The sequence below is a fragment of the Papilio polytes genome, unplaced genomic scaffold (assembly GCF_000836215.1).
Source record: "Papilio polytes unplaced genomic scaffold, Ppol_1.0 DF822067.1, whole genome shotgun sequence".
NCBI lineage: Eukaryota > Metazoa > Arthropoda > Insecta > Lepidoptera > Papilionidae > Papilio > Papilio polytes.
Window position 1 is genome coordinate 3,911,931 of NW_013527137.1, and position 13,491 is coordinate 3,925,421.

Genomic DNA, 13,491 nt, shown 5'->3' on the forward strand with positions numbered 1-13,491 from the left:
AATATGTGCTAATAACCTAACAATCTGTCTCGACAATAACTATACGCACTTCAGCCAAGGTAAAACTAGTGTGAATTAATGTTAATTAACACTTCTACGACTCTTTAGGTTAGTGTACCTTACGGAGAATTTATATCCTTGTATAAATGGAAATGTAAAAATTTATTAGCTGATACTGTATTATTACATAGTATCTATCATAACGATCTAACACATAATTTTAGTTACTTGAAAATCATTGTTTACCTTAATTTTGGTTGAACAAATATAATTAGGTATACCTCAAACTCAACAGTTGAATATTAGTTCAACGCCATCTTTCGATAGAAAGCAACACTATGGAAGGCTTTAAGTCAGACGGGTTTACTTCTTTGTTTATTCCTGCAAACATGAAAAAAATTGCAATGAAACAAAAAGCTATGTACTGTACTTACTAGTTGATTAAATTATGTAATAAAGTATGTAATTCAGCATTATCTCATTCGTGTAGTCAATTATATTATAATGATTGGATAAAAGCATTTTCACACGTCTTTCTTGACATTCTTAGGCTTTGAACATCTGTGGACATCTGTCAGTCATTCAATTCATTGACCATTTTGTCAAATACTAATTTCATCAATTGGAATTCCTGAAACGCCTCTTGCTATTAGCTTCGTAGTTTTAGTTTGAGTTTTTAGTAGCTAATTTTCTAAACCAACGTTCTACTTATTTATGTTTAATAAGAATAAAACTACCCTAGCGATTGATAGTAAGAGTGCGATGAATAGGTGAGCTTTTCTTTATGTTTTCAGGAAAGCGCAAAATATTTCCTTTATACTAATTTAATTATAGCTGTATAAAATAAAGGTTTTAATCTCTTTTATTATTTTTGTTGATTTAAAATGCAGATGTTTAAGTGATAACGTATTTGTTGTTTCATTTAAAGTAAAGCTGTGTTTAATTTTTTTTTCAGCGAAAAAAAATGTCGTCCTATGAGAAGCTAAAACTTCTCGTTTGGAAAAACTTTCTATTACAAAGAAGACACAAATGGCAAACTATATTCGAAATAGCTTCTCCTGTGATATTTTCGTTATTTTTAATTCTAATAAGATGTCTTGTGGACCCAAACTCAAAACCAGATGTAACATACAAACCATTTCTGCCAACATATTTCAATATAAGTGGAAAAACGCTGTAAGTATTTATATTATTTGAAATGTTTTTAAATATGTATTTTAATATTATAATTTGTTGTTCTTATTTAAAATTGTCTATTACTTGTAAATTTAAAAGTCTACATATCTGAGTAAAATTTAACATAGAGCAGTCATTTTACTCTATATTAAATTAACTTGTAAACACAAGGATGTTACATTTAAGCGGAAACCTAACAACTGCAAAGAGAGAGGGAACATTGGCATTTTCACCAGAAAACGCACTGACAAGAAAAGTAACTGAAGATGCGATGGCTATGGTTGCTCTTGATAATCTCAATGGTTTATTAGCTCTACTATTTGACACAAAAATGTTACCTCAGCCAAAAGGATTTAATAATTCATATGAACTGGAGCAAGCTCTCACACAACCAAATGTTATGAATCAAATTTTAGTTGGTATTCAATTTGATGATAATATGGCAAGTAAGTAATTTTTTGGTATTTAAAACATTTAATTATACTAATATAACATAAATATTTAATCTAATAGAAATGTAATGCTAACAAAAAAAGTTAAACAACAATAAGAATACTTGTTACAACAAAATCACTGCAACTGTGAATATGATGTGGTGTTTATATATCTATGTCCAAATATAAAAGACTTTTTTTTAAACAATAGCAATCACTAAAATTCAATAAATGTTACTGGCTGCCAGAAAAGGAAGTTTTTTTTTAATAATTGTAATAATTTTAGATGCAACAAGCTGGCCAGATGATATTTCAGTAACATTAAGGTTCCCTGCGGTAATGAGGACTCCAATGGTAGAACATCCCCTCAGAGCTAGTTGGAGGACTAACTTATTGTTCCCTCTGTTCCCACGACCTGGGCCTAGAGACCCAGATGATTTATATGGAGGAAAAACTCCAGGTATCATCTAAACAATATATTTTTTTTAATTTACGGTATCTGCCATAACTTACATTATTTTGTATTTTTTTCAACGCAGAGATTAAATGAATTAATCAGTGGAAATCTGTTCTGAGTATTAGTAAATCTTTTATACTAGCTTTTTTATAAGAAAAATGGCTGGTTTCTTATTTTGTATATCTTTAAGGATATTCACCGGAGATGTTCTTGGCTGTACAACATGCAGTGTCACAGGAAATTATAAAACAAAAATCAGGGAAAGCGATTGACACAAAAGTATATCTCCAACGTCTACCTCAGATTGCATATAGAGATGATGACTTACTGATAGCTTTAGAAAGATTTATATCTATGATAATAATGCTGTGTTTTGCATACACTTTTGTCAACACTGTCCGAGTTGTGACTGCGGAGAAGGAGCTGCAACTGAAGGTTTGTACATTGCTCTTGATTTGACATAAAAAAAAATTGTTTATAGCGAAATGATGATTGCTAGCAGTTTACTTCTGATCTAAACCTTTATGGTGTTCTTAACTATGTACAAATTTTTAATTATTATTATCTTTAGTTGTTAAAATGTAAAACTTTTAGTCATACTCCCAGTGTTAGTCATGATTTATGTTTCCGTTTGAGATAATCTCATATACATCAATACATATTATGGTGGAAGGAGGAAAACAACCAATGATTTCATCAGACCACTGTTAACTATTAAAATCCATTACAAAAACAATACGTCTTTACTACATTACTTGTATGGTTATGATTGCATAGGGAAAATGATTAATCACACTTCACACTATCACACTAATATTATAAATGCGAAAGTTTAGATGGATGGATGGATGGATGTTTTTTAGAGTTAGTAGCCTAAACGGCTGAACGGATCTAGATGAAATATGGCATAGATGTAGAGGATAGGCTGGATGAACACATAGGCTACTTTCTTTTGTTTTTATTAATACCATGCGGACGGAGTCGCGGGCGAAAGCTAGTAGGAAATAAATACGGATTACAATACTTCTCATTAAATTAAACGTACAAGATAAGTTCCATTTCTGAATTAGTACCCGGCGACTTTGTATTAAAAGATTCAAATTGTATGGCGGCTCGTAGTAAATTGCGAGCGGATATATTCTGGCGGGTGCTTGCTTAGCCCAGAAAAAATGAAATAAGCGTACGTAAATTCGTGGGTGTGTTTACCTAGAGAATCCTTTGTCCCGAAAAAAAAAAAATATTTTGTATGATTTTTTTTTTTTAGAAATAGTGGGCATGCGTTACGTTTGAATGGCATTATACACAAGTCAATTCGGACCGTATACTGTCACTCAATGGCTGATGTTTTTTGTACCATCATTTTTTATACATATTCTAAATTAACGTTTCTAAATAATGTTTTAGTCTTTGATTAATTCGGGTTCTATTTCAGGAAACAATGACGATAATGGGACTACCGTCGTGGTTGCACTGGGTCGCTTGGTTTATTAAACAATTCTCATTCCTTTTTATATCTGTTATTCTTATGGTTATACTATTTAAGGTGAGAAACTGAATTTTATATGCTGTACAGGTTTGAAATTAATGTCTAATTCTAAGTTTTTTTGTAGACTCCATTCAACTCAACGGCGACTGGTGATAAATATTCCGTTTTAACATTTACGCCTTGGACCGTATTGTTATTTTTTATGGTGTTATTTGTGATGGCATCGTTAGCTTTTTGCTTCATGGTCAGCGTTTTCTTCTCGAGAGGTATTTTGTTAATTATATATTTTTACAAAATTTGCTTAAGAATCGTCACTTTTAATATAATATAGATTTTGTAAAACTGTTCATTAGGTTTGCGTACGTTTTAAAACCGATTAACATTGTTATTTCGAACTGGTTAAATACTACGAGTACAAAACTATTTTTTAATTTGTCATAGGGAATAAGTACTTTTGATGTTAAACCAATACGATACTTATGTGGTCTACAATAAGAAGTATTTTGCCGTACTGTGGATCGCTTGAACGGCAGTTTCATTGTAACTATACTATAATCATGTCAATTGATGTCAACTGCCGCAATACGATGTTTAGTTAATCATTTTGTATGACATAGTTTTTGTTTGCAGCGAACACGGCCGCTTCGTTCATGGGCCTTGCTTGGTTTTCAACGTATTCAGTATTTATGCTGACTCAGGTTTTATACGAGGACATCAATCTGTCCACTAAGCTTATGCTAAGCCTAATATCGAATACGGCGATGGGATATGCGTTCCAAATGATCATTATATGCGAGGGCACTTCTAGAGGTAAATTAAACGCTTACACACTTCATTGGTAATTAATCACTAAGGGATAACCTTAGTAGTGATTTTTTGTACTTCTTGCAGCAATTATGTATTTACTTATAATTTTAGATATAGGTATGTAGTTCAAAAACCTGTATTAATGGATATCGAATTCTTAAAACGCTATATAAATATTTGGTAGTATATTTTAAATTGGCAACCAATTAAGAAACATAAAAAACAAAGTGTGTGTTAGAATCATTCGTGTTTATTTACCGAACATGTTTGTACAGTGATAAACATTTCTCGTTATTCGGAACGTATGGTTTTTTCTATCTCGTCTCGTACGATATTTGGGATTTAGCTATCGTAGTCATTTAGGTACAAAGTACGAACATAAAAAATATGTACAACGTAGTTATTGTGTTTCAATTGTTTTCATTTTAGAACGTCCGGTACAATGTACTCTAACACACACAATAAATATTATAGCAAGGCCTAGGCTATCTAAGGCTAAAATCTAATCGATTCAACAAACTCATGTAAAAATATGTACACTAAACAATTATCATATGTTACCGTTAAAAAATCATTTAATCAATTACTATCTTTCGCCCGCGACTTCGTCTGCGCGGAATTAAAAAAAAAACAAATGCAAGTAGCCTATGTGTCCTTCCAGACTATTCAGATTTCATCTTCAAACTCTAACAAACATCCATCCATCTAAACTTTCGCATTTATAACATTAGTATGTAGTATGAAGTATGATTAGTACATGTCTTCCGAAAATAGTTATTTATTTTAGTAATAAAGAATTGCGGACTCTTAATTTAAAAAGCTCTCGTTTTTTTTATTTTAATGATAATATGGCTAAAGCATTAGGTATTATCAAAAAGGTCGTTTTATAGTGTTTATAAATATCATCAGGTAGGTAAACTAATGTAACATCAAATACGCAGAAACAAGCAAGGTTAAAAACACTAATAAAACCAGTTTTTAAACTGTAACTAATTTATTTTTTACATCTTAGCTTGTAGCTGGTAGCTTGTAGCGCATCTTTAAAAAAAAGTTAATGACGAAAAGATTATATCTTAACACTTTTTACAGGTTTACAATGGAATGAGTTTTTTACTTCGATATCTTACCATGATCAGTTTCAACCGGGCCATGTGGTCCTTATGTTGATTTTAGATACAATATTGTACATGTTAATTGCGATGTATGTAGAGAAAATACGCCCCGGTTTATACGGAGTGCCATTACCTTGGTATTTCCCCTTTACTAAAAGTTATTGGTGTCCAAATAGAAAGAAAAGTGCAAGTAAGTATCATCGATGACATTTTGTAATGTTTATTTAAGTGTTCACAACGTTCAACTTCACGACAAGCATAATTGAATGATTTTTTTTTATAATACAAAGTGGCAAACGAGCCAGCGGCCACCTGAATCCACAGAAATGGAAAGTGACCGCTGCCCATAAACATCCGCAATTGCAGATGCGTCGCCTACCCCTAATTGATAGAGGAGGAGACGCACATAAAGAGGGCATTTCCCCTTCCTATGCATCTCCTCCACCGTCAAATCCACTTTTCCTTCCCATCCTTTCCTCTTAAGAAAATAGTGGATAGGGAAAGGGACTAAAATTGGGCCTCCGGCACCACACGGAATTGCTTCCACTTCACGCCTGTTTTCTGTGTGGTCGTGGTATTACACCGTGCAAGCCGGCCTTCCAGTGCGAAGATTACTAACGAACGATATGAACCTTGAACTATTCATATTTAATTGTATTACTTGTAAGGAAGTATTGATTAGTTTTCTACGACCTTAAACATTTACTGAACAATCAAACAGCTGTGAGTGTTGAATAAATTAGTTTTCATTTGCGTTTTAACTAGCTTTTTACCGCGATTTTGTCCGCGGAATTTAAAAACAAAAAACAAGTAGTCGATGTGTTCTCCCCATATTTTCTACATTTGTGCTAAATTTTCAATATCCATACATATTCTTCCCTGGAGTGTCATAAATTGTTCAGTCAAGTTTTTTATGTTTTTTTTTTAGAAATAACAATGAGCGACGGTGTGGATAAGGATTACAATGATGCGCTACTCCAAGTCGTCCATGATGAAGAGCCTAAAGGTGTACCAATGGGCATCTGTATAGAGGTCAGTTATAATTGGTTGTTGATTCAATCTAAGCGTGGGCTTATACTGCCCGCATTTTAATAAACCTACTAATTTTTGTTAAAAAAATGTGTATATTTCGTCTGTGAACGCGTACAATAACTTATTTAGCTGAGAAGTTAATTGAACGTAAGTGAGGTATTTGACTCTTGGTCTCTTTATCTCTAAAGAATGGTACTCTCTGTTTGTAAGATTGTAAGTCTATAACCACTTTGCCTGGTTTTTTATTTGCATACACGTTAATATAAAATCAGCTTTATTTAAAAATGTTTTAACATAACTTGTTTTTGCAGAATCTCACTAAAGTATACAAAGGCCGCAAAAAGGCGGTTGATAATTTGAATCTCAGAATGTACGAGAATGAAATAACAGTATTATTGGGGCATAACGGCGCCGGAAAAACTACCACTATATCCATGCTTACAGGTAAAATGGTTTCACTAACACTTTTTAACTTGTTAATTTTTAAGGTTTTATTCCAATCCAGATTTTTTTAAAAATAAATACTTTTTGTTTCAAGTGCACTATCACATTAGATTAGGACAATATTACTGTCAGCCGCGACTGTGTCCACGCGAAATTAAAAAAAAAATAATTCGTAGCGTATATGTTCTTCCAGACTGTGTTCTAGATCTGTGCCAAATCTCATGTATATCCATTGAGCCTTCTAGAAGATGCCTTTTAACAAACATCCATCCATTTATCGGAAAATTTCGCATTTATAATATTACTAGCTTTCACCCGCGACTCTGTCCGAGTTAAATTTTAAACAAAAGAAAATAGCCTATATGTTCTTTGAAGCTAAGGATAGTAAGTGTAGAGAACTACATTTATGCCAAATTTCATCGTAATCCCTTGAGTAGTTTGGACTACAAACTCTATTATTAATCCATCCATATAAACTTCTCATTTATAATATTAGTAAAAATGTAACATGGTCGTAGGTATGGTACCACCTACATCAGGGTCAGCGTCCATAAACGGGTACAATATAGTAAGAGAGACGGAGCTGGCGCGCAAGTCGCTGGGCATCTGTCCGCAGCACAACGTGCTGTTCCCCGACCTCACCGTCGCTGAACACATCATGTTCTACTCGCGACTGAAAGGAGTACCTCATAATAAGTTACAAGATGAAGTCAATCATTTCGTTAAATTACTGGAATTGGAAGAAAAGGTAGGCTTTTGTTCATGTACTATAGGTCTCGAGTCTTAGTTTTTGGTAAGGTATGGATTAGTCCAGGCATATAAATTAACTATCGATGAGATGATATTGCTATTGGAATTATTTCCTCTACTCTTCTATTACTTTACTAAAATATATACGCAAAAATTAAAGTTGTCACTTTCTGCTGTAAATGAAATAGGTTTAATTCAAATTGTTTTTTGATAAAATTGCTTTTTTTTAATTTTTTAATTAAAAAAATTATAAAGATGCAAAAAATATATAAAACACGGAAACATGTAAATATTTAGTGCACACACATATGTATTTATTGCAATCGATAAAAAATTAGGTTTTTCAATGATTTTTGTATCGGTGTTCATTTTCTTTATTTCTTACATATATAACTAGCTGCTGGACGCGACTTCGCCTGCGTGATATTAAAAAAATATAAAGAACATAGCCTATGTTATTCTCTGATAAAGTAGCTTTTAATGGAGAAAGAACTTTTGAAATCGTCCCAGTAGTTTTGGAGTTATTTCAAAACAAGAAAATAATATTTTTTTTATAATATTATTATAGATATAATATTATGTGTGTGGTGGGGGTGGGTGCGCAGCGCGACGCGGTGTCTGCGCAGCTGTCGGGCGGGCAGCAGCGGCGGCTGTCGGTGGGCGCGGCGATGTGCGGCGCGTCGCGCGTCGTGCTGCTGGACGAGCCCACCTCCGGCCTCGACCCCGCCGCGCGCCGCTCGCTCTGGGACCTGCTGCAGAAGGAGAAGAAAGGTACATACAAATACCCTTACATGGAATCGATAAAAAAAAATTATAGAGGCATAGTTGATACTTTGTTTTAGACATTTTTCAAATATCATCATATCCTTAAAACTACACGTCAATATAATATGTAATATGATTTAAAATAAATGCCAATAGGTGTCATAGAATAATATTTAAATGTGTATATTTTATTTTAAAACAATAATTTATTAAAATTTTGTGAAAATGCTTTTGTAAAAATTGACAAAGAGAAAGTACAGGTGAAAAAATGTTTTGTTCACTATACCTCGTCTATGTACTATTGAAAAATCTTTAATTTCTACTTATTTCTCTTATCTATTGTACATACAATGTGTATAAATCGTTTGTTAATCAGTAATTCTTTAATGATTTTTTTTAGTAACTCTTAAGTAGCATATAGAATGCATGTCTACCATATAATCTAGACTTTAATTGGCTACCGTTAATTTTGTTCCTTTCCATTTAATAAAATTAGAGTGTTTATATGTAAAATTAAAAGACATATTTCAGATTTCGGGAAAAAAATATGTTTGTGCTTCTGATTACGAAAATCGCATTTAAAAATTTTTGTATGACACAAATATAAATCAGAATGACAAGGACTTATAATGATTATTATCTTAAAGTGCTTGTATTAGTTGATTGTTGTATATCAGGTCGTACAATGATACTGACGACGCACTTCATGGACGAGGCGGACGTGCTGGGCGACCGCATCGCCATCATGTCGGGCGGCAAGCTGCAGTGCGTCGGCACGCCCTACTTCCTCAAGAAACACTACGGCATCGGGTACAAGCTCACTATCGTCAAGAAGGACGACTGCGATGTTCTAAATGTTACAGCCTTCTTCAAAAGACATGTGCCTGATATCAGAGAAAACACTAATATAGGTTTGTTAACTGCAAACTTAACTATACTAATATAAAAAGTGGAAAAATCTGTATATTTTTATGTATTGAAATAACTCAAAAACTACTAGTTCAATTTTAAAAATTCTTTCATCGTTAGAGACGTAATTTATTATTTTTAACGTCATGCGGTCGAAGTCGCGAGCAACAGCTAGTAACTAAATATTTTTATTGTTTACTGGCTGTTGCTCTCGTTTTCGCCCGCGTAAAAAAATGAAGCAGTAACGTAATCTGTTACTCGCAGATAATAAAGCTTTTTAATGGTGAAATAGAGTAGTTTTTGAGTTATATCTATACTTACAAAAATCCAATAATCTCATATTAGTATATATAGGCATAGATAATATTAAAAAACTACAGAAATATTTGTGGTAAATGTTTAACTTTCCATTTTCTATAGGGTCTGAATTAACCTACATATTGCCGAATGACCATGTCAGTAAATTTCCCGACATGTTGAAAGAATTTGAACAGAAAAGAGAGGAAATGAAAGTGTCCAGTTATGGCCTCTCCGTCACAAGTCTTGAAGAAGTTTTTATGAAGTAAGTAGTTTCAATTTTTTTTTATTACTTAGTTAACCCTTAAATACATGTTTTTTTCTTTAAAATACCGTAAATTGAAACGTGTAGTAAATCTTATCTTACTTCTTACTAATATAATAAATGCGAAAGTTTAGGTGGATGGATGGATGTTTGTTAGAGTTTGTAGCCTAAACGGCTGAAAGGATCTCCATGAAATTTAGCATAGACGTAGGGTATAGTCTGGAAGAACACATATGCTAGTAACTTTTTTTTTTTTTAACACCTCGCGGACGGAGTCGCGGGCGAAAACTAGTTTAACATAAATTAAAGAAAAAATGTTTTTTCAAAATAGTTTATTTAATAAGGAAAAAGACTAGGTTAACTAATTAAATTAATGCTTTTATATATGTAATATATGATTATTTCATAAAACAAAAGTTTACTTTCATTTTAGGGCTGGTGTAGAAGATAATACAGAAGTTTCCTTGGCGAAAAAAAATAATCACGTAAATAGAAACGACGCTGCAATAGTACCACTTGAAAATAATCAAAATAATATAGGTATGAGTACAAGAATATATTTAATTCATTAAAACACATACATACAAGTAAATAAGCGAATATTTCTCGTATAACTTTTTTAATTAATAAAATTTCTTTCAGTGACAAACGAGCCAATAGAAAAAGTGAGAGGATTTAAATTACTTAAGAATCATATAAAGGCGATGTTTTTGAAGCTGATATACAATACGATGAGGAACAAATTGGCAGCTCTAATACAATTTATTACACCCATTATAAATATCACGTTATCAGTGATTATAGCGAGATCGTGGAAGTTTATATCACAGTTGCCAGCGCTAGAGTTAAGTTTAAAAAGTGGCTTCAGAGCGACAGAAACATTACTATCACAAGATGTGAACGTGACGGCCAACAGTTTAGAAAACAAAGCGATGCTGGCTTATAAAGATTATTTCAAAACGTCGGATTATCCTGGTATGACCGTCAATGATATAGGAACTATGAATCTCGGGAAATTTTATATGAAACTGGTAAGTTTTACTATATTTGACCTCTACCTTACTTGATTGTATTAAAATATCGTTGTCTCTGTTTAATTAATGTTAAAGAAAGAGATGACAATAAAAAACTAACTATTCCGACAATTAGAAGCCTCGGGCTAGTACTATTGTGGATCTTTCTGTCTAGATAGAATATTCAAAAGCCTCTCGTTATCCGGTATTGCACGGTTCACACAGTTGGGTCACTAGCGTTCAACAAGACTGGCAATGAATAGGCACAGTGTGAACTCTAACTGTTGCTAGTGAATCAATATTTTCTATGACTGGCAAGCGTTATTCGCGTTTCAAAATTGACCAATACAACTGGTACTACTGAGACCATACAATTTATAACTGCTTGTCGCAACTGTCCAACTGTATTGGCCAAGTGTGAACCGCACTTAACATTCCAAGTATATTGGCCAATTGTGAACCGCGCATTACTTAACATGTTCGTTGTTAAGAAAGAGAAAAAAAAAACACTTTACATACTTTTTTTTCAGAGTGAATCGGATTTATCTCGTGTACGGTACGAAAACTTGATCGGGGCGACGTTCGCGCCGCATCGTATCACGGGCTGGTTCAGCAACTACGGATACCATGATTCAGCTATCTCGCTCGCACTCGTCAACAACGCCATACTCGCTGCTCTCTCGCCCGGCGCCACGCTGCGTGTTATAAACCATCCGTTGCCTTATTCTATCGAAAATTTGGTAAGTTACGATATATTTATATTAAACTAGCTTACGCCCGCGACTCCGTCCGGGATTAAAGTTAAACAAAAGTGAATAGCCTATGTATTCTTCCAGACTATCCTCTATATTTAGACCAAATTTTATGATAGTCCGTTCAGCAGTTTAGGCTCCAAACTCTAACAAAGATTCATCCATCTAAACTTTTACATTTATCATATTAAGTTTGTATGTTACTAGTATTGCTATATAATATAAAATCTTGTCATCAATAATTGTGGAAATTTGTAGGTGAGGGTGATGGCAACCGGCAGCAGTATGGGGTTCCAGTTTGCATTCAACATCGGATTTTGTATGGCTTTCGTGACGTCCTTTCTTGTTCTGTTTGTCGTTAAGGTAAGAGATTTTTCTATTATTGAGACTTAATATCGAAAAATCTATCAAAATCCGGCATATAATTTTTATTTGGTAAAATTTCATTTCACGGATTGTAATATTTGTTCTAATCTCTATTAATACGTTAGTTTTATGAAATATCTTTACAAATGTACTAGGAACGCATAAATTGCAGATGATATATGGGATTTTGTTTGTTTTTTATTTTTTTAAAAAAAAGCGTAATATGTACCAGGAACGCATAAGCGGTGCGAAGTTACTCCAGCGCGTGTCAGGTGTGCGTCCGGCGGTGATGTGGGGCGCGGCCTTCGTGTGGGACTGGGCCTGGCTCTTCCTCGTCTATCTGTGCATCGTACTCACCTTAGCCTGCTTCCAGGAGAATACGCTATCAACTCCTGAAGAACTAGGTAATTATAGCTTCGCAGAATGTGTATACAAAGACATTAAAATAATATATAGAAGGGACATAGTGAACAAATATCTTTAACTGGTACTTTCTCTGAAAGGTAATATATCAGTTGTCAAGTTTAGTACCACCTCGTGTCCTATTGATATGTAATAAAACAAAAACATTTAAATATTGTTTAATGATATCTATTGACAATTATAATTATTTTGACGGGATGATCTAAGATTATGTTAAAAAATTGTAGTGAAGTGTCAACTATGTCTCTTCTATATATTTGAATCTCTTTGTTCTTGTATTAAAAATTAAACATACATATCTAAATTTATTTCCAGGTCGTGTTCTTTTAGTTTTAATGGTGTTTTCCGTAGCGACTATACCGTTGCACTATTTGGCGTCTTTTTACTTCGAGGCCGCTGCGACTGGGTTCTCCAAAATGTGTTTCATGAATATATTCTGCGGTGAGAGAATTTTACCACATTATTAGTTTAACTCTTTGAATGTTTTGTTGTAATTATTTTTTTAATAATTTACAGGTTGCATGCCGTTTCTTATAACTGAAGTGCTGAGGTTGCCAGAAGTAGGCAGCCCCTATTATGCTCATATCTTCGATTGGATATTCTCTCCGTTGCCAATTTACTGCATTAGTCGGAGTTTCAGGTAAACTTTTATTAGAATTATTTGTTTAGTTAATTAGTATCGAAAAATGTAATACTACATAAGTCTCAAATCAAATATGTTGCAACAGTTTTATCTTTCGGCCACAATGTAACCGAAACTATCGGCGTTATTTTCGGTTTCGGCCAAAATATAGCCGAAACTTTCGGCCCTGCTGAAACTCTAGTTTTCGTGAATATTCATGCGTTGTCATGGCTCTATTTATAGGTCTATCATCAGTTTTGTATTTTTTTACAAAAATAAATTATCTGTTTAAAATCGTGAAACATAAATTACAACTCTTTTAATCTGTCGATTATTTTAATTGTTAAAAATGCATAGAATGTATTTTCGGAAGTTTCGGTT

The 13,491-nt window shown here is 33.3% G+C and overlaps 1 protein-coding gene across 2 annotated transcripts in view; it reads left to right on the forward strand.

Moving 5' to 3' along the window:
- Positions 1–595: 595 nt before the first annotated feature.
- LOC106107291 (ATP-binding cassette sub-family A member 3-like) overlaps positions 596–13,491 on the forward strand; it is a 17,778-nt gene continuing 4,882 nt past the window's right edge. For both annotated transcript variants that reach the window (XM_013288085.1, XM_013288086.1), the window contains exons 1-22: positions 596–770; positions 956–1,176; positions 1,363–1,622; positions 1,897–2,070; positions 2,258–2,502; positions 3,500–3,610; positions 3,678–3,819; positions 4,184–4,363; positions 5,450–5,662; positions 6,401–6,504; positions 6,816–6,948; positions 7,467–7,696; positions 8,304–8,469; positions 9,141–9,374; positions 9,793–9,934; positions 10,368–10,474; positions 10,577–10,965; positions 11,478–11,687; positions 11,958–12,062; positions 12,298–12,469; positions 12,804–12,929; positions 13,005–13,128. In XM_013288085.1, coding sequence (XP_013143539.1) covers positions 965–1,176; positions 1,363–1,622; positions 1,897–2,070; positions 2,258–2,502; positions 3,500–3,610; positions 3,678–3,819; positions 4,184–4,363; positions 5,450–5,662; positions 6,401–6,504; positions 6,816–6,948; positions 7,467–7,696; positions 8,304–8,469; positions 9,141–9,374; positions 9,793–9,934; positions 10,368–10,474; positions 10,577–10,965; positions 11,478–11,687; positions 11,958–12,062; positions 12,298–12,469; positions 12,804–12,929; positions 13,005–13,128 — 3,779 coding nt within the window. In that variant the 5' untranslated portion in view covers positions 596–770; positions 956–964. The remainder of the gene's footprint in view (positions 771–955; positions 1,177–1,362; positions 1,623–1,896; positions 2,071–2,257; positions 2,503–3,499; positions 3,611–3,677; positions 3,820–4,183; positions 4,364–5,449; positions 5,663–6,400; positions 6,505–6,815; positions 6,949–7,466; positions 7,697–8,303; positions 8,470–9,140; positions 9,375–9,792; positions 9,935–10,367; positions 10,475–10,576; positions 10,966–11,477; positions 11,688–11,957; positions 12,063–12,297; positions 12,470–12,803; positions 12,930–13,004; positions 13,129–13,491) is intronic.